Source organism: Budorcas taxicolor, chromosome 22, assembly GCF_023091745.1.
Source record: "Budorcas taxicolor isolate Tak-1 chromosome 22, Takin1.1, whole genome shotgun sequence".
NCBI classification, from domain to species: Eukaryota; Metazoa; Chordata; class Mammalia; order Artiodactyla; family Bovidae; genus Budorcas; species Budorcas taxicolor.
The window spans coordinates 33,147,938-33,164,110 of NC_068931.1; the positions used below are offsets into that span (position 1 = coordinate 33,147,938).

General features: G+C 44.9%; 1 protein-coding gene and 1 non-coding gene across 3 annotated transcripts in view; one reads left to right on the forward strand and one right to left on the reverse strand.

The window, feature by feature from the left end:
- Nucleotides 1–16,173, reverse strand: part of TTC39C (tetratricopeptide repeat domain 39C) — a 100,661-nt gene that overhangs the window by 12,694 nt on the left and 71,794 nt on the right. For both annotated transcript variants that reach the window (XM_052660392.1, XM_052660393.1), the window contains exons 7-8: nt 4,503–4,596; nt 1,297–1,404 (exon numbers count right to left, since the gene is read on the reverse strand). In XM_052660392.1, coding sequence (XP_052516352.1) covers nt 1,297–1,404; nt 4,503–4,596 — 202 coding nt within the window. The remainder of the gene's footprint in view (nt 1–1,296; nt 1,405–4,502; nt 4,597–16,173) is intronic.
- LOC128067588 (U6 spliceosomal RNA) lies at nt 14,330–14,436 on the forward strand. Its single transcript, XR_008201401.1, has one exon. It is a non-coding gene; the product is annotated as a U6 spliceosomal RNA (small nuclear RNA).

Sequence of the window (16,173 nt, forward strand, 5' to 3'; positions counted from 1 at the left end):
AAACGGATTAACACCCTGTGGGGTCTACAGGAAGGCCTGTGGGTGTAAGGGCTTCCATCCTGATTGCTAATGGACTGCAGTTCCAGAACATTCTGGATATACACACGGGTCACTGTTAATTCTTTTCCCATTTTAAAGAGACCAGTTGCAGGGATGGAATGAGAGGAGATGTTCTATTAAATGCAAACCTTCAGAGAAATAAGAATATATTTAAAATAATGCTTGGATCAGTTTTAAATTTTAAGTAAAAGAATCGCTTCTGTGGGTGTGTAAGGAAAGCTCATTGCTAGAGGCAGGAGAAGTACACTCCCTGGGTCTCTTCCATCCCTACCTAAACCATTCTGCATCACACAGGCAATTCATGGGGCTCAGGGCACAGAGAGCTGTTCTGTCCACCAGGTGGCAGCATGTCTTTACCTATCTGTTCATGAAAGGGGAAAAGGCAACGTACACTGATACACCTGTCAGAAAGTGTAAGTTGTTTCTGCCATAATGACATGCAGTGTTTAAACACCTTGTGCTCTGCAAAATCACACTAATTATAACAGGGTTAAGAGGCAAAACAAGGCTGGAACAGACTACTCAAAACCTGTGCAGCTCAAAACGAGGGCACTAACAATGCAAACGAAGATATGAACACGATTTAAAAGACGTGTTCAATGCTTTAAAATTCTTTAAGCGCCTGATAAATGAAAAATAGATTTGAGGAAAAAAAGGAGACGGGTGAGGGTAAGTTGAGGCTGTTTAGGACAAGGTGTACGAAAACGAGAATGTCATAACAGGCATGTCCAGGACTCAGCATGTGACGGACCCAGCCCTGGGGGGGCACTGGAAGGGGCAGGCCGTGCAGCATCTAAGTTCCCAACGTTCCACTGGGTGGGTGGGAGCTGTATTCAGCTGCTATTTACTTGCAGTCCAAAACAGTACTTTAGCTACCTGATCTGAAGATCTGATTCACTGGAAAAAATCCCGATGCCGGGAAAGATTGAGGGCAGGAGGAGAAGGGGACAACAGAGGACAAGATGGTCCAATGGCATTACCGGCTCAATGGACGTGAGTTTGAGCAAGCCCCGGGAGATGGTGCAGGACAGAGGAGCCTGGCTACTGGAGCCCACGGGGTCTCAAAGAGTCAGACACAACTCAGCCACTGAACAGAAACAACAACACGTGCTGTGGGAAACTGTCAAGAACACTCTTCCGCATCCTCTGCCCGTCGTTCTCCATCCAACAGCAAGAGGGCGCCAGTCTGAGACAAAGGAGGGCGTGCTGTGACCACGTGTCCCGGGATCCACTCACCTGCGGTTAGGTAGGCGTAGTAGCACTGGGACCACCGGGACTCATTTTTTAGCCTCTCAAAGGAATCGAACGCGTCCTTGAAATTCAGCTCTATCATGCTGCACCAACCTGTGAAACAGACGTTTTTAGAAAAGGATCCTAAAGTAACACAGGCTTCCCTGGTGGCTCAGTGGTAAAGAATTCACCTGACAATGAAGGAGACACAGGTTCGATACCTGGATCGGGACGATCCCTTGGAGAAGCACGTGGCAACCCACTCCAGTGTTCTTGCCTCAAAAATCCCATGAACAGAGGAGCCTGGTGAGCTACAGTCCATGGGATTGCAAGAGTCGGACATGACTTAGCGACTGAACAGCAAAATAACAGGCTTTTCAGCCCATCTGTAGGTTACACATCTCTCATCCTGCTGACTTCCTCTGCAAGTGTTCCATGTAAACCACCTGAGAACTTCATAATTCTCTTTTTCTTCTTAAACATTTTCAGTGGGATGCTTTGAGGAAGACACAGCATCTCTGATTTCACAACCGGTGAGGCAGTATAGAAGGGAAAGGCGTAAAGATTTTGAGGAAAATGGTCTAATTTGTCTCCAGTCGTGCAATAAACCTAAGCACAGCAGTGCTTCTCTCCCAAGAACAGTCAGAGAAAAAGAGACGACTAGATTATATAACACGGTGACCACCTCGGAAGTCTCACATACTCACCAGCGCGTTCACGATCACTGGTAATTAGCAAACTGCGCAGAGGAGTAGAGAGCGAGCCAGTGAGACATTAAGTATTTGCCACTCTCCCTCTGGGGGGCAGAGAAAGGACCCAGCTCTCTCAGAGCAAAACATCCTTAGGCTGGCATCCTGGGGGTAGGTAGGGGTGGGGAGAAGCAACAGCAGCAAGGATATAAGGAGATTTATCCTCTGCTGTTAGTAACAGCAGCTCCCCATCACAGAGCCAGCCCTGTGTGTGCCAGGCACCTGATGTAATTCTCTCTAACCCCAGTGCAGTCTTGGAAAGGTGGCTGATGGTGCCGCTCCTGACCAAGGAGAAAGCCTAAGGCATGAAGAGGCTTCGTGACTTGCTCAGGGTCACACGGCTTAGAAGAGGGAAGGGCTGAGGATCAAAGGCCATCACGCTCTCCTTTCTGCAATCTGCCTAACAAATTCTGTTATCCACTCCACGAAGAAGTCACGTCACCTGACACCCTACAGGGATGAGGGGAAGCCACACTTTCAGGAAATTCAGCGTCAAACTCCACGGGATATGATATGAAGTTGACGTATTTTAGAGTAAAACCTGGGGCTAGTTATTTCCATCCTAAAATAGACTTCAGGGTAAGACTTGGATTCAGTGCAAAAGTAGAGGTGGGCGGTAGCACCAAACCAAAATAAGGAGGCTGAGTTCTGATTGTGCTGTTTCCGCCCTCCACCCACACCCCAGGTTAACCCTAAGTCCCCAGCACTGGGTTCCATGATTTCTAAGCTTTCTTCAGCTCTAACATTCTGCCCCTCCACAGACCCAGAAGTGGTGCACACACAAGAAAAGGCCACCATCATCAGTCTGCAATATATACAGTATCAAATCTTTATGTTGGACACTTTACTACAATGTTACATGTCAACTCTATCTCCATGAAACTAGAAGAAAAAAAGAGTATCCTAAACAAGAAACATGAAAGGTCACCAAAGCCAGTTCTTCAAGTTCTATACTACCGTGTCTCATATTCCCTTCCACATTATGGCCACAAACCAGAGCTCCAGCAAGTTGGTTGTTGTTGTTTAGTTGCTAAGTCATGTCTCTCTTGTGGCCCCATGGACTGTAGTCCGCCAGGCTCTTCCGTCCAGGGGATTTCCCAGAAAAGAATATTGGAAAGGGTTGTCATCTCCTTCTCTCTTCCTGACCCCGGGATCAAACTCAAATTTCCTGCATTGGCAGGTGGGTTCTTTACCACTGAGCCACCAGGGAAGCCCCCCAGCAGAGGTTAGACTGCAGAAAAATATATTTCCCACTGGATCACATTTGATCTTCACTTTCTAAGCTATAGCAGACGTATAAAACATAATACTGTTTATTGGGCAGTTCTCAATCAGTTAGCACTCTTCCTTAAAAAAAAAAAAAAAAAAAGATTCAAGAAGACAAATATATCTACAGCAGGCAAGCAAGCAGCAGGCACTGTAAGGTCCACGCTGCCAGGTGACAACTGCCTCCCCAGGCTTCCTCCATCTCTTTTGTGTCTCTGACGAAAGCCTTTGGAGTCTCAATTTAACTTTTGGTTCTCATCACCACCTCATCTTTTCTCCCGTCTCTGCTCCCTCCTTCATTCCTTGTACATGAACTATATATAGTGTGACCTTGAAGTCTTGGCTCAATCTCTAAAAAGCATGAATCCCTTACTAAAATGTGTTTCTGCTGTTTCAAGTCCAAAGTTGTGTTTATGCGTCTCAGCATAATTAAGCCACTGTCACAGTCAAGGATTATGGAATCACTAATGTATTTTAGTGCAGTCAGCCAAAAAAAAAAAAATATAGCAACAACTTTGGGGGAGGGATCTCCCCCTTTGGGAGAGGGGGGCTAAATCTTGGGCAAACAAATGCCTCCGAGTCTGTCTATAAATGCATCTCCCAAGAGGGGAGAAGCAGGAGGAAGTGGCTAACACGTGTGCCAGGTACCCTGCCTCACGCTCATTTGGGTACTTTCATCTAAACCACACAGCTGCTCCAAGGGCTACTGCAGGGTGAGGTCTCCTAGTTAGTTGGTAGAAGAGCTAACTGGGTTTGGAATCCATTCACCCAATCTCTCCTAAGCCGGACTTTTCTTCTCAGGTACACATTGGTGGGAGGGAAGAGATAACAGTTCTGAATTTTAATATCCAGTCCAATAAAAGAGTCAAAATTGTTTTTTTTTTTTTTCCAAAATTGGTTCTTACTCTATTCATTCAACTGTGCCTATTAGCCTAGAGTCAAATCGTCAAAGGAACAAATTATTGGAAAGAAGTAATGAGAATTCACTGAGATAAGTATTGCTACTTCCGCTATGGTAACAAAGTACTGTTATTACAAAAGGCAGCCAGCATTTCACAAAGACACAAACTGCACAGCGTTAACAGTGAAAGAGCGCACAGGAATGCATTAAAACTTGCAGGACAAGAAGCTGGACATAAACTGCTGTGTTAATAGACTATTTCATGACAGGCGACTGGACCGACATTCAACACTTACCAATTTCATAGAGACAAACATGCTGGATTTCCCTCTGGTCTACTGCAAGCTCCAGAGCAGTATGGAAGGAAGTCAAGGCACTGTTGATTTGACACTACGGAAAAAAAATGAAAAGAGAGTCATTGGCTTAAGATCTATCATTAACATTGCGACAGAGGATGAGATGGTTGGATAGCATCACCGACTCAAAGTTCATGAGTTTGAGCAAGCTCCAGGAGACGGTGAAGGATAGGGAAGCCTGGCGTGCTGCAGTCCATGGGGTCGAAGAGAGTCTAACGTGACTGAGCGACTGAACAACAAAAGCATTGTTTTCCCAAATTCAAAAGTGTCTTTTCCCTTGTAGTTACTTTAAACAGATTAAGCAGTATAGAAGAGAGCGATCTGAAGACTTCTGGGGAAATGGCCCCATCCATGGTTGTGAGCTGAACCGAGCTCAGCGTACCTCTCCTTCTGTTCAGCCAGAAAGACCCCCCGGGAGGGCTGGGCCCACAGCCCCTCCTGCCACTGGGGCTCTCTGTGCACCTGTACACTAGAACTTGGTGGAGTCCAGTGATGAGCTGAGCTGATCCTTGGGACAGGTGACTTCGACAGGAGAGGGACTGCACGTCCTCCTCCTGTGTATACCCACAGGGCCCAGAGAGACTCGCAGTCAGCGCTGTCGGGAGCCAGTCCCCAGGTCCAGCCTCAGCCGCTCTCCCTGCTGGGACCCCCTCACTCTCAACCCCACAACTCAGTGCTATTGTCAGATTGCTTCTGGTCATCACCTCTATTCTCCGGACGCTTTAGAAACTGAGGATCCAGATTTCTCTTCCTACTTTTGCGTTCGTCCAGTACTGTCTAGAGCCCAAGAGACTCTCAAATGTCTATCCTGCTCTTTCCTGGTTAAATACATTTAGTTTCTCCTTCCACGAAAGATCTCTTTCAAAGTCTGCTGATCTGTGGCCATAAGTAACTGGTGAGAGCACCTAAAAGGCATCATCAGGATGAAAGGGAGGTAGATTAAACCCTAAATATGGCAACGACAGGTGTTAAGTATCACCTATCACTAAGAATATAGTGATATAAAGCGTCAATGTCCCGAAGCCCTGATGCACGCTCAGAAGTGCTCCTTTCTCCCTCCCGCGTGTGTCTGCGACGCGATGCTCTTCCACCCTGCACTCAGCACTCCGTCCTGTGCATCCCTCTTTGCTGCTCCCAGGGAACTCCCTTTCCAATGCTCCAGCTGCCTCCTCTCCCTGCAAGCAGCAAGCATGAAGGGTCTGAGCAGAGGGGCTGTCGGTTCCCTGAGCCCAGCCCCCACCACATTCCTCAGTGACGTGATGCCTGATCACTGCAGGAGGCCCCCGGCCCCTACACAGGGCACAGATGAGTCAGCAAGGAGATGTGCAGGACAGGCTGTGACTCAGGAGCACTAGAAGCCGAATGACTCATGAACCAAGGCCACGGCTGGGCCAGTAACTGCTCATGCCCCGTAACCCTTCACTCTGCTGGCAGCAAGCTTCAGGCTGAGCGCTCAATCCCGTGCGCAAGTGCTCGGCAGGCAGGCAGAGAACACACACATCGCTGCCTCGCTAACCTGTGTTCTCAAGGAGCGCAACACTGAGCCAAGGGGACCCTCGCAGGAATGAATCGAGCTCCCTTCCCTAACCGCGAGACGTTTACACCGATTGTGAGCACAAGGCCAAGATGTGTGTGTGTCTATGTATGCATGTGTTTAGTTGCTCTGTGGTATCTGACTCTTTTGTGACCCAAAGGACCGTAGCCAGCCATGGTCCTCTGTCCACAGGATTCTCCAGGCAAGAATCCTGGAGTGGGTTGCCATTTCCTCCTCCAGGGGATCTTCCCAACCCAGGGATGGAACGTGCATCTCCTGCATTGCAGGCAGATTCTTTACTGCTGAGCCACTGGGGAAGCCCACAAAGCCAAGATACCAAAGGTAAAAAATCAATCTCTTACGAAAAGCGCGTGTGTGTGGGAAGATCTGGACACTCATTATGCCCATTTATAACTTTCTGGATCAATTGTTCCTTCCTGGACCTTCCTGGTGGTCTAGCGGTAAAGAATCCATCTGCCAATGCAGGAGACACAGGTTTGACCCCTGGTCTGGGAAGATCCCACACATCAACTGAACAGAGCAACTCAACCTATGCACCACAACTACTGAGCCTGTACTCTGCACCAAGAGAAGTCACAGCAGTGAGAAGCCGGTGCAACTAGAGAGTAGCCCCCCACGTGCCACAACAGAGAAAGCCCACCCAGCAACGAAGACCCAGCACAGCCAAAAATAAATTAATAAAAAAAGTTATTCCCCTGCATCACACATGCACTCAACTTAGCCCATTTACTCAGAAACCACAGTGTTAGGGTTTCTGCTTTGCATGGATCTCCCCAGTTTCCCAAGTTAATGGCTCTCAACTCTCACACAGGGATGGCCCATCACTACCAAGCTGACCCCAGCTGAGGTCCAGCAGATGGCAGAGCAATGCCACACTCCCCTTCAGAGGGCAGAAAACTACTCAGTCAACATTTATCAGACAACTACTGTGCCCGGGATGGAATGGGCTCCGGAGATACACACATGAGTCCAAACTAAGCTGTCAACTCAAGAAAATAAGAAACCAAGTAATAGCTGAATCAACATTATTTCTCTTAACCCTTTCGAAGAGTCTGAGATAGGTGTGTATTAGTTCCATTTTCAGATGAAGGAACTGAAGTGCAAAGAGGTTAGGTAGCTTGGCCAAGGTCGGGGGCTAGCAATTGACGAGTATGTAAGTTCTGTTCCAACTGCCTCCAGAGCACGCTTTCTTCAGGGAGAGAGATGCAGGTGTGATTAAATGAAGGATCTGGAGAAGAGGGCCAGTTCCTGGATTATCCAGAGGGCACTAAATACAATCAACAATCCCTACAAGAGGGAAACAGAGCGGACGCAAGTAGGTGGTAGTTTAGTCACTAAGCTGTGTCCAACTCCTACAGCCCCATGGACTGGAGACCACCACCCTCCTCTGTCCTTGGGATTTCCCAGGCAAGAATACTGGAGTGGGTTGCTGTTTCCTTCTCCAGGGGATCTTCCTGACCCAGGGATTGAACCTGGGTCTCTTGCATTGGCAGGCAGATTCTTTACCATTTGAGCCACCAGGGAAGCCTGATGGAAGTAGAGGTGGTGGCACTGTGACCACAGAGGCAGAGGTCGGAGTGATATGGCCTCAGTCCAGGAATCTACGTGACCACCAGAGGCAAAAGGCAAGGAATGGAGTTTCCCTACAGCCTCCAAAGGCTGCACTGCCCACCGCCTTGATTTGCACCCAGAGACTTTGAACTTCGAGCCTCCAGAATTGTGAGAGAGAAAATTGCAGTCATTTTAAGCCATGAAGTTTATGGTAATTTGTTACAAACATCTTGGGAAACCAGAGCAGCATACCTCTTTAAAGATTAAACTGTGGGGATTTCCCCAGTGGTCCAGTGGCTAAGACTCCGAGCTCCCAATGCAGGGGGCCCAGGTTCGATCCCTAGTCAGATGCCACGGGCGGCAACTAAGACCCGACATGGCTAGCTAGCTAAAGAAGTAACTCAATAAAATAAAAATTAACCTCTGAAGAAAGTCCCAGGCTCTTTGTGTTATAAGCACCCAAATAGAAATGGAAAGTACCGAGGCCATTTACGGAGCTTGACGGCATTATCCCAGGAGCAAGCATAGCTACAAAATTAATTCCACTTCTAGTCTGATCACTCATTAAGGAATTACGATGAACAGCCATTAAAATTGTAGAAATATGTTTCCCTCTTTTCACCAAAACAATTCAAAACAAAAGTGATCCGCGCGAGTCCTTACAGTTACAAATTAAAATATCCACAGCTCAGCAGAGAAAGGAGAATTATTCTCAATTTGACACTCAATTCCCAGCTTAATTTTTAAAGAAATACATGTACCCTGAAGAAAATACAGAAAATAGATTAGTATGAAAAGGCTAGGACATCAAGAGTTAGTATCACACCAGCTTTTCTCTCATGAATTGTGCCCTGATACACTGTGTCACAAAAACGACCAAAAAAAGCCTCAGTTTCCTTACTGGTAAAAGGAAGGAAAAAACATTGGCAAGCTTTAATCTGCCTCCAGAGGAAGCCATGAAGAATAAAAGCAGGAATCGCTGCCAGATTAAATGGAGCATATTTATTGCCAAATTAAAAGCAGCAGGACTGACAGCTACTGCACTGTCATTACAGAGATCCCAAGTGTTTTTCCAGTTACTCAGGACTTCCTGAGGTGTCTTCTTAGGCATTTTCTATCTTTTGTTGGAACTGAAAAAGGGATCTGTTGTTCCATTTTATTCTCCAAGTGAATATTGCTGGTATGTGGAAATCTTTGGATTTTTTTTTTTTTTTTCAAGTATAATGTCTGTTACACTCAGGAATTCTTAACATTCTTACATTTTTTTCTTTTGGATTTTCCAAGGAAACATTCAAACCATTTGCACATAATGACAGTGCTGTCTCTTCATTTACAATAGACAACTGTAACTGGGTAGGACACTGGTTAACAAGGGCTTTCCCAGAGGCTCACTGGTAAAGGATACACCTGCAGTGCAGGAGACACAGAGACAGGGGTTCAACCCCTGGGTTGGAAGAGCCCTTGGGGGAGAAAATGGCAACACACTCCAGTATCCTTGCCTGGAAAATCCCACGGACAGAGAAGCCTGGTGGGCTACAGTCCAGGGGGTCCGAAAGAGTCAGACACGACTGAGGAACTGAGCGAGTGTACGCACGCATGCACGTGTGCACACACACACACACACCAGTTAAAATGCTGAATATTAGCAAGCACCAAACACGTATTTGCTTTATTCTAATATAAAGGAAAACATTGGTTTTCATTCCAACTCCAAAGAAGGAAAATACCAAAGAATGTTCAAACTACCACACAATTGCACTCATTTCACATGCTAGCAAGGTAAAGCTCAAAATCCTTCAAACTAGGCTACAATAGTACATGAACTGAGAAATTTCAGATATTCAAATTGGATTAAGAAAAGAGGAACCAGAGATCAAACTGACAGCATCCGTTGGATCATAGAAAAAGCAAAGGAATTTCAGAAAAATATCTACTTCTGCTTCATTGACTATGCTAAAGCCTTTGACTGTGTGAATCACAAGAAACTATGGAAAGTTTTTCAAGAGAAGCGAATACCAGACCATCTTACCTGCCTTCCTGAGAAATCTGTATGCAGGTCAAGAAGCAACAGTTAGAACTGGACATGGAACAACAGTCTGGTTCCAAATAGAGAAAGGAGTACATCAAGGCTGTATTGTCACCCTGCTTATTTAACTTTATATGCAGGGTACACCATGCAAAATGCTGGGCTGGAGGAAGCACAAGCTGGAATCAAGATTGTCAGGAGAAATATCAATAACCTCAGATAGGCAGATGGCACCACCATTATGGCAGAAATCAAAGAACTAAAGAGCCTCTTGATGAAAGTGAAACAGGAGAGTGGAAAAAGTTGGCTTAAAACTCAACAGTCAGAAATTGAAGATCCTGGCATTTGGTCCCATCACTTCATGGTAAATAGATAGGGAAAAAGTGGAAACAGTGTCAGATTTCATTTTCTTGGGCTACAAAATCACCGCAGATTGACTGCAGCCACAAAATTAAAAGACGCTTACTCCTTGGAAGAAAAGCTATGACAAATCTAGACAGCAGATCAAAAAGCAGAGATATCACACTGCTGACAAAGGTCCATGTAGTCATTTTCCTAGTAGTCACACATGGATGTGAGAGCTGGACCATAAAGAAGGCTGAGCGCTGAAAAAATGCTTTCGAATTGTGGTGCTGGGAAGACTCTTGAGAGTCCCTTGGACTGCAAGGAGATCAAACTAGTCAATCCTACAGGAAATCAACCCTGAATATTCATTGGAAGGACTGGTGCTGAAGCTGAAGCTCCAATACTTTGGCCACCTGATGCGAAGAGTCAACTCATTGAAAAAGACCCTGATGCCGGGAAAGATTGAGGCAGGAGGAGAAGGGGACAAAAGAGGATGAGATGGTCGGACGGCATAACTGACTCAATGGACATGAGTCTGAGCAAACTCCAGGAGGTAAGTGAAGGACAGGGAAGTCTGGTGTGCTGCAGTCCATGTGGTCAAAAATAGTTGGACACAACTTAGTGACTGAAAAACAACAATGCAGTAATTAGTAATTCAGCTTCTCACAAATTATTTCAGAACACTCGAAAACATGCCAGGTTTGTTTTTAATTAGTGAAGTTAACTTTTTTAGAGCAGCATTAGAATGTGAAAGTTGCTCAGTCGTGTCTGACTCTTTGCGACCCCATGGACTATACAGTCCATGGAATTCTCCAGGCCAGAATATTAGAGTGGGTAGCCACTCCCTTCACCAGGGGATCCTCCCAACCCAGGGACTGAACCCAGGTCTCTTGAATTGCAGACGGATTCTTTACCAGCTGAGTCACAACGGAAGCCCAAGAATACTACAGTGGGTAGCCTATCCCTTCTCCAGCGGATCTTCCTGACCCAGAAATCAAACTGGGTCTCCTGCATTTAGAGCAGTATTAGGATTATAGCAAAACTGAGCAGAGAAGTCAGTATTTTATTATAAACTATACCAAAGAATGACAGAGTTGTTAGTTTCTCATAATTGTATTTCTGCCAGATTATTATGTTTAAGAAAAAATGCTATTTCTTAGGAAGAAATAACTTTAAGATTGTTACAGTTTAGTTGTCAAGCACCATAACATTTGAAACCAGCTTTGTTCCCTTTAATACATTTTGCCTTCAATTCTGAAATTATCATTACTGTCTTTTGTTTCCATTCACATACACCTGATTTATTTTGTCTACACTTTAGCTTTTACTTTTGTATCACCATTTAAATATTTTTAGTTAGCTATATATCTAGTTTGTTAATTTCTTTTTTATCCTAATCTTAGTTATAATCTTTTGTATAGAGATATGGTAAACATAAATGGATTTAGACAACTAATATTTTTGTATTAATTTCTGATTTTGTTCCTGACAGTTACTTTTTTCTTATTATACGAACTATTTTACTTGCTTCATCCTCTACATTCCTTTAGATGGTGTAAACTGTTTTTACAACTCTGCTTGTGGTCACCTAGAGGTGACCTATTTGTGGTAGCAACTGAAAAAGATCCCCATGCCACAACGAAGATCAAAGACCCCGTGGGCTGCCACTAAGATCCAGCGAAGCCAAAGAAATGAACGAAAGAATGAATGCCTAGCTCTCAGAGCACACTGTGAAGACACAGTAAGTATGAATAATTTTCAGAGTCAGCACTATAAGCTTAGTGTCATATCCTGTTTACTCAGATTTTCACTAGCAATAGCAAGCTGACAGGATTCTCTCAATTCAGTGACTGAGCAAAAAGTCCCATTTCTAGAGTTGCAAAAAAAAAAAAAGCAAAAATGGAAACAAGGCCAAGTTGTTTCAGGGGCCTGGCCCAAACTCTAGTGCCAGAGGGAAAGCAAGTTCCAGACAACCCTGAGGCTGAAGCGCCAAGACTCTGCTTCCCAAATGAGCAGTTTTTTCCTGTGCCACCTCAAAGGTGTGTTTAACATTAAATGACAGCACCAACTCACAGACAGAGCGGTCTCAGCTCAGAGCCAGTCCGCTGGCCTTCAAATGATGCTGGTGTCACCTAACTCTGTGAGTGAGACCCCAGGGAGAAGAGTGCACGGATGGTGGCGGACTGAAGGATACAGCCTCTCCCGTGGACTCGACTACTGGGGAAGGGCCACTGCGCCAGTGGTTGGCGCTGTGTCTGCTTTGGGAATCCTCAGTTCTGTTAAACAAGTAAGGGTCTGAAACACAGGCACGTTCTCTCAAGACGTTTTAAGTAATCGGTCAGCAGAGTTTGTTAGACACAGGTGGAATTCCTGAGATGTGTTCATACAAATCAACCTCCTCTGAAATGATGATGGGGACTGTGTTTAAAGTAAGAATGTTGAGCAAGTGCAAAGGCTATAAGAAGAGTCCTCTGAAATTCCTAATAAAATCCCATATATAAGGGAGGGACTGTCTGATGTGAACAACATGAGAAATGAAAGAGACTCAGCAAGAAAAGATGGTGACGTTGTAGCACATTTCTTAGCAAATGCAGTGAGTCCCTAAGCTCTGGACGAATGCCATGTGTTCCTGCCAGCTACACAGATTACAGATTAGTGGATGATGCCCAGACTTCTACACCACAGGGATGCTCTGTGAATCCCCACTTCCTCTTTCGTGGCCTGTGCACATTTCTGACATGAGAACTCCCCCAGAGCCTACTGTGATTGAGTACTTAGAAGACACACATCTACAACTGATAATTCAGTCAATACTCTGGAACCTAGAAAAAGGTAAACGGCAGCTATTTCTGGAATACAAGATTTGTATCTGTTCTTTGAAGCACTTTTGTATTTTACCACGTTTCCAAACGAGTATGCATTTTTTAGACATAACAGTGTATTCGTTGCTCAGTCGTGTCTGACTCTTTGAGACCCCATGGACTGCAGCCCCCCAGGCTCCTCTGTCCATGGGATTTCCCAGGCAAGAATGCTAGAGTGCGTAGCTATTTCCTTCTCCAAGGGATCTAACAAGGTAGTTGAAAATATACATTCTTATGCTACGTTAAAAAAAATTTTTTAAGTATCTTTTTAAGTGGACCATTTTAAAGTCTTTATTGAATTGAAACAAAAATACTGTTTCTGTTCTATGTTTTGTTTTTTTTGGCCATCAGGCATGTGGGATCTTAGCTCCCAGACCAGGGATCAAATCCACAGCCCCTGCACTGGAAGGTGAAATCATAATCACTGGACCACGAGGGAAGTTCCCCCCTGCCTTTAAAGATCATTGCTGAAACAAGCTTATTCTGGTCTAATCATCGCCAACATTAAAGCTAACATATGTGGCACCCTTTATCTTGTGCCTGTTAGAGGCAGAGCTGTTGAAATGGGAAGACAGACTCCAAAGCCAACGGTCCTCACCTCCGTGCCTCTCATTCCACAGACCAGCTCCCCTCCCAGTCACCCCCACCCCCTCTTCAGTCATCACCACCCACAACCACCACCCATTCATCTAGCCCTTGTTACTGTCTTATACAATCCCCTTCTCATGCATTCACATTCCAGTCTTCATAATCAAATTCTGTTTATTTTGGGACACAGGCTTTTTCTAGTTCTCTTGGCATCCCCTCCAGAAGGCCTCTTCCATTACAGGCTACAAATCTCTGATTACACACAAATGGAATACAGCAGTAGTGTTTTCAGCACCTCCAGGTAAATGGACAGCACCCTCCTTGGTAAGTGAGTTAGGGAACCAAATCCACCATTAAGGGTAGAGGAGCTGAAGAATGTACCACTTGCAGGATTTCCTTGGTCCCTCAACAGTAAGGACCATGACTTTGACAAAATCTGTGAGGGGAAATGCTTCATACTGGATTTACAACCAAGACACAGTTCTATCTAAACAGGAAAAGTCCTGACCAAGCAGTGTGTGCTTAGCCCTTTGCAGAATCCATGCTACATTATTTAAGGCTGACAGGGAAGGCACTGTCCTCTCTTCACAGACAAGGACACAGGCTCAGGAAGCTCAGCCAGCCAGGAAGTGGAAGAGTCTGTTTTGAGCTCTGCTACCCTATGCTGCCTTTGAAAACTGCAGAGGAGGAACCTATATGAAAGATGACAGTAAATTTAAAAGAAACATATTTATTTTAAAGGTGCTATCAAAGAATTTTCAACACAAGTGAAGGAGATGATGATGCAAAGAATTAACCCAGAAAAACAAAGACCATAGAAATACATAAAAACAAGTCTACAGCGCTCGCTTCGGCAGCACATATACTAAAACTGGAACGATACAGAAAAGATTAGCATGGCCCCTGCGCAAGGATGACATGCAAATTCGTGAAGCGTTCCATATTTTTGAAACGTATACTATCATGTAAGAAATGAATCACCAGTCTATGTTCGATACAGGATACAGGATGCTTGGGGCTGGTGCATGGGGATGATCCAGAGAGATGATATAGGGTGGGAGGGGGGTTCAGGATTGGGAACTCATGTACACCCATGGCGGATTCATGTCAATGTATGGCAAAACCAATACAGTATTGTAAAGTAAAATAAAGTTAAAGAAAAAAAAAAGTCTACAGAGAGTCACACCCTACACAGAATAAAACAGGAAATTCAAGATAAACAGGAAAACCTGGGAAACTGATGGAGGGGATTAATATCCACAGAGACTTAAATGAGAGGAACAAATAAAAGCCATAATTAGGAAAGTGACTTTGAAAACTTTTCCTAGAACTGAATGACCTTCTCTGTAAAGGCTGTCAAATGGACAAGCTGGTATATGGGTTTTTCCAAAGAGGAATTAAAAAATACATTGTAAAAGGCAGAAATGCCAGGTAGTCACAGTTCTGAAAATTCAAGAACCATGAAAAAAAGTTTTATGTAACAGCTTTGAGAAAATTCTTTCCTTTTAAAGGAAATTCAGTGTACAATTCAGTGGCTTTTAGTATATTCACAGAAGCATGCAACTCGTAAGCTGAAAGAAATCTTAAAAATGATGTAGCCTAGTGTTTCTCAAGGACTTCCTAGTGGCTCAGTGGTAAAAAAAAAATCCTGCTGCAACGCAGGAGACACAAATTCAATCCCTGGGTAGGGAAGATCCCCTGGAGGAGAAAATGGCAACCCCCTCCAGTATTCTTGCCTGGGAAATCTCATGGACAGAGGAGCCTGGTGGGCTACAGTCCATGGAATTGCAGAGTCAGACATGACTGAGCAGGGCACCATAGCAGTGTTTCTCAAGTGTGTTATACTGAATGTTTCTATGTCTCACAGGTTACAATATGAAAAAGAATCCTCCTGGTCAAGCAACTTGGGTGAACACAGCAGATATGCAGACTACCTCCCTCATGATGCAACACTAAACTCTCCGAGAAGCCCCAGGATATCCTAATTTAAATGATATGAAACCTCTTTTCATGGAAAATGTTATTAACTAGTCCATCAAATCAGTGCTCCAAGGAAGATGCTTCAGGAAAACACTGATTTACTTCAACCCTCCTGATTTTCCAGGTACAGGACTACAGCCCCAGAAGACTGGCTTCACCAAGGTCTCACTGTTCTTCAAGACTGATCGACATGTGAGCAACCATGTGGGAGTAGAGAGGGTTTTCATTCTTCATGAAAGAGCCAAAACCAGACCTTCAGACTTTGAGTCCAGGGCTCTTTCTACAGAGAGAGAGAGAGAGAAAGAGAGTGTGTGTGTGTATGTTTGTGTGTGTGTGTGTGTGTGTGTGTGTGTGTGTGTGCGTGTGTGTGTGCATGTGCGTGTGTGTGTGTGAGTTGCTCAGTCGTGTCCAACTCTTTGCGACCCCATGGACTGCAGCCCTCCTGGCTCCTCTGTCCACAGAATTCTCCAGGCAATACTGGAGTGGGTTGCCATGTCCTTCTCCAGGGGATCTTCCACATGGCAGGCAGACTCTTTACCGTTTGAGCCACCAGGGAAGACCTTTTTACAATGCTACAGGTCAAAACCTGAAGCTCTGAAACAATGACAACAAACTCCCAGAGCCACAGAAAAATGAGGACTAGCACAAGAAACAAAGAAATGCACAGACTGAGGAAACCAGTGTGCACACACGCTGAGAGTCCAG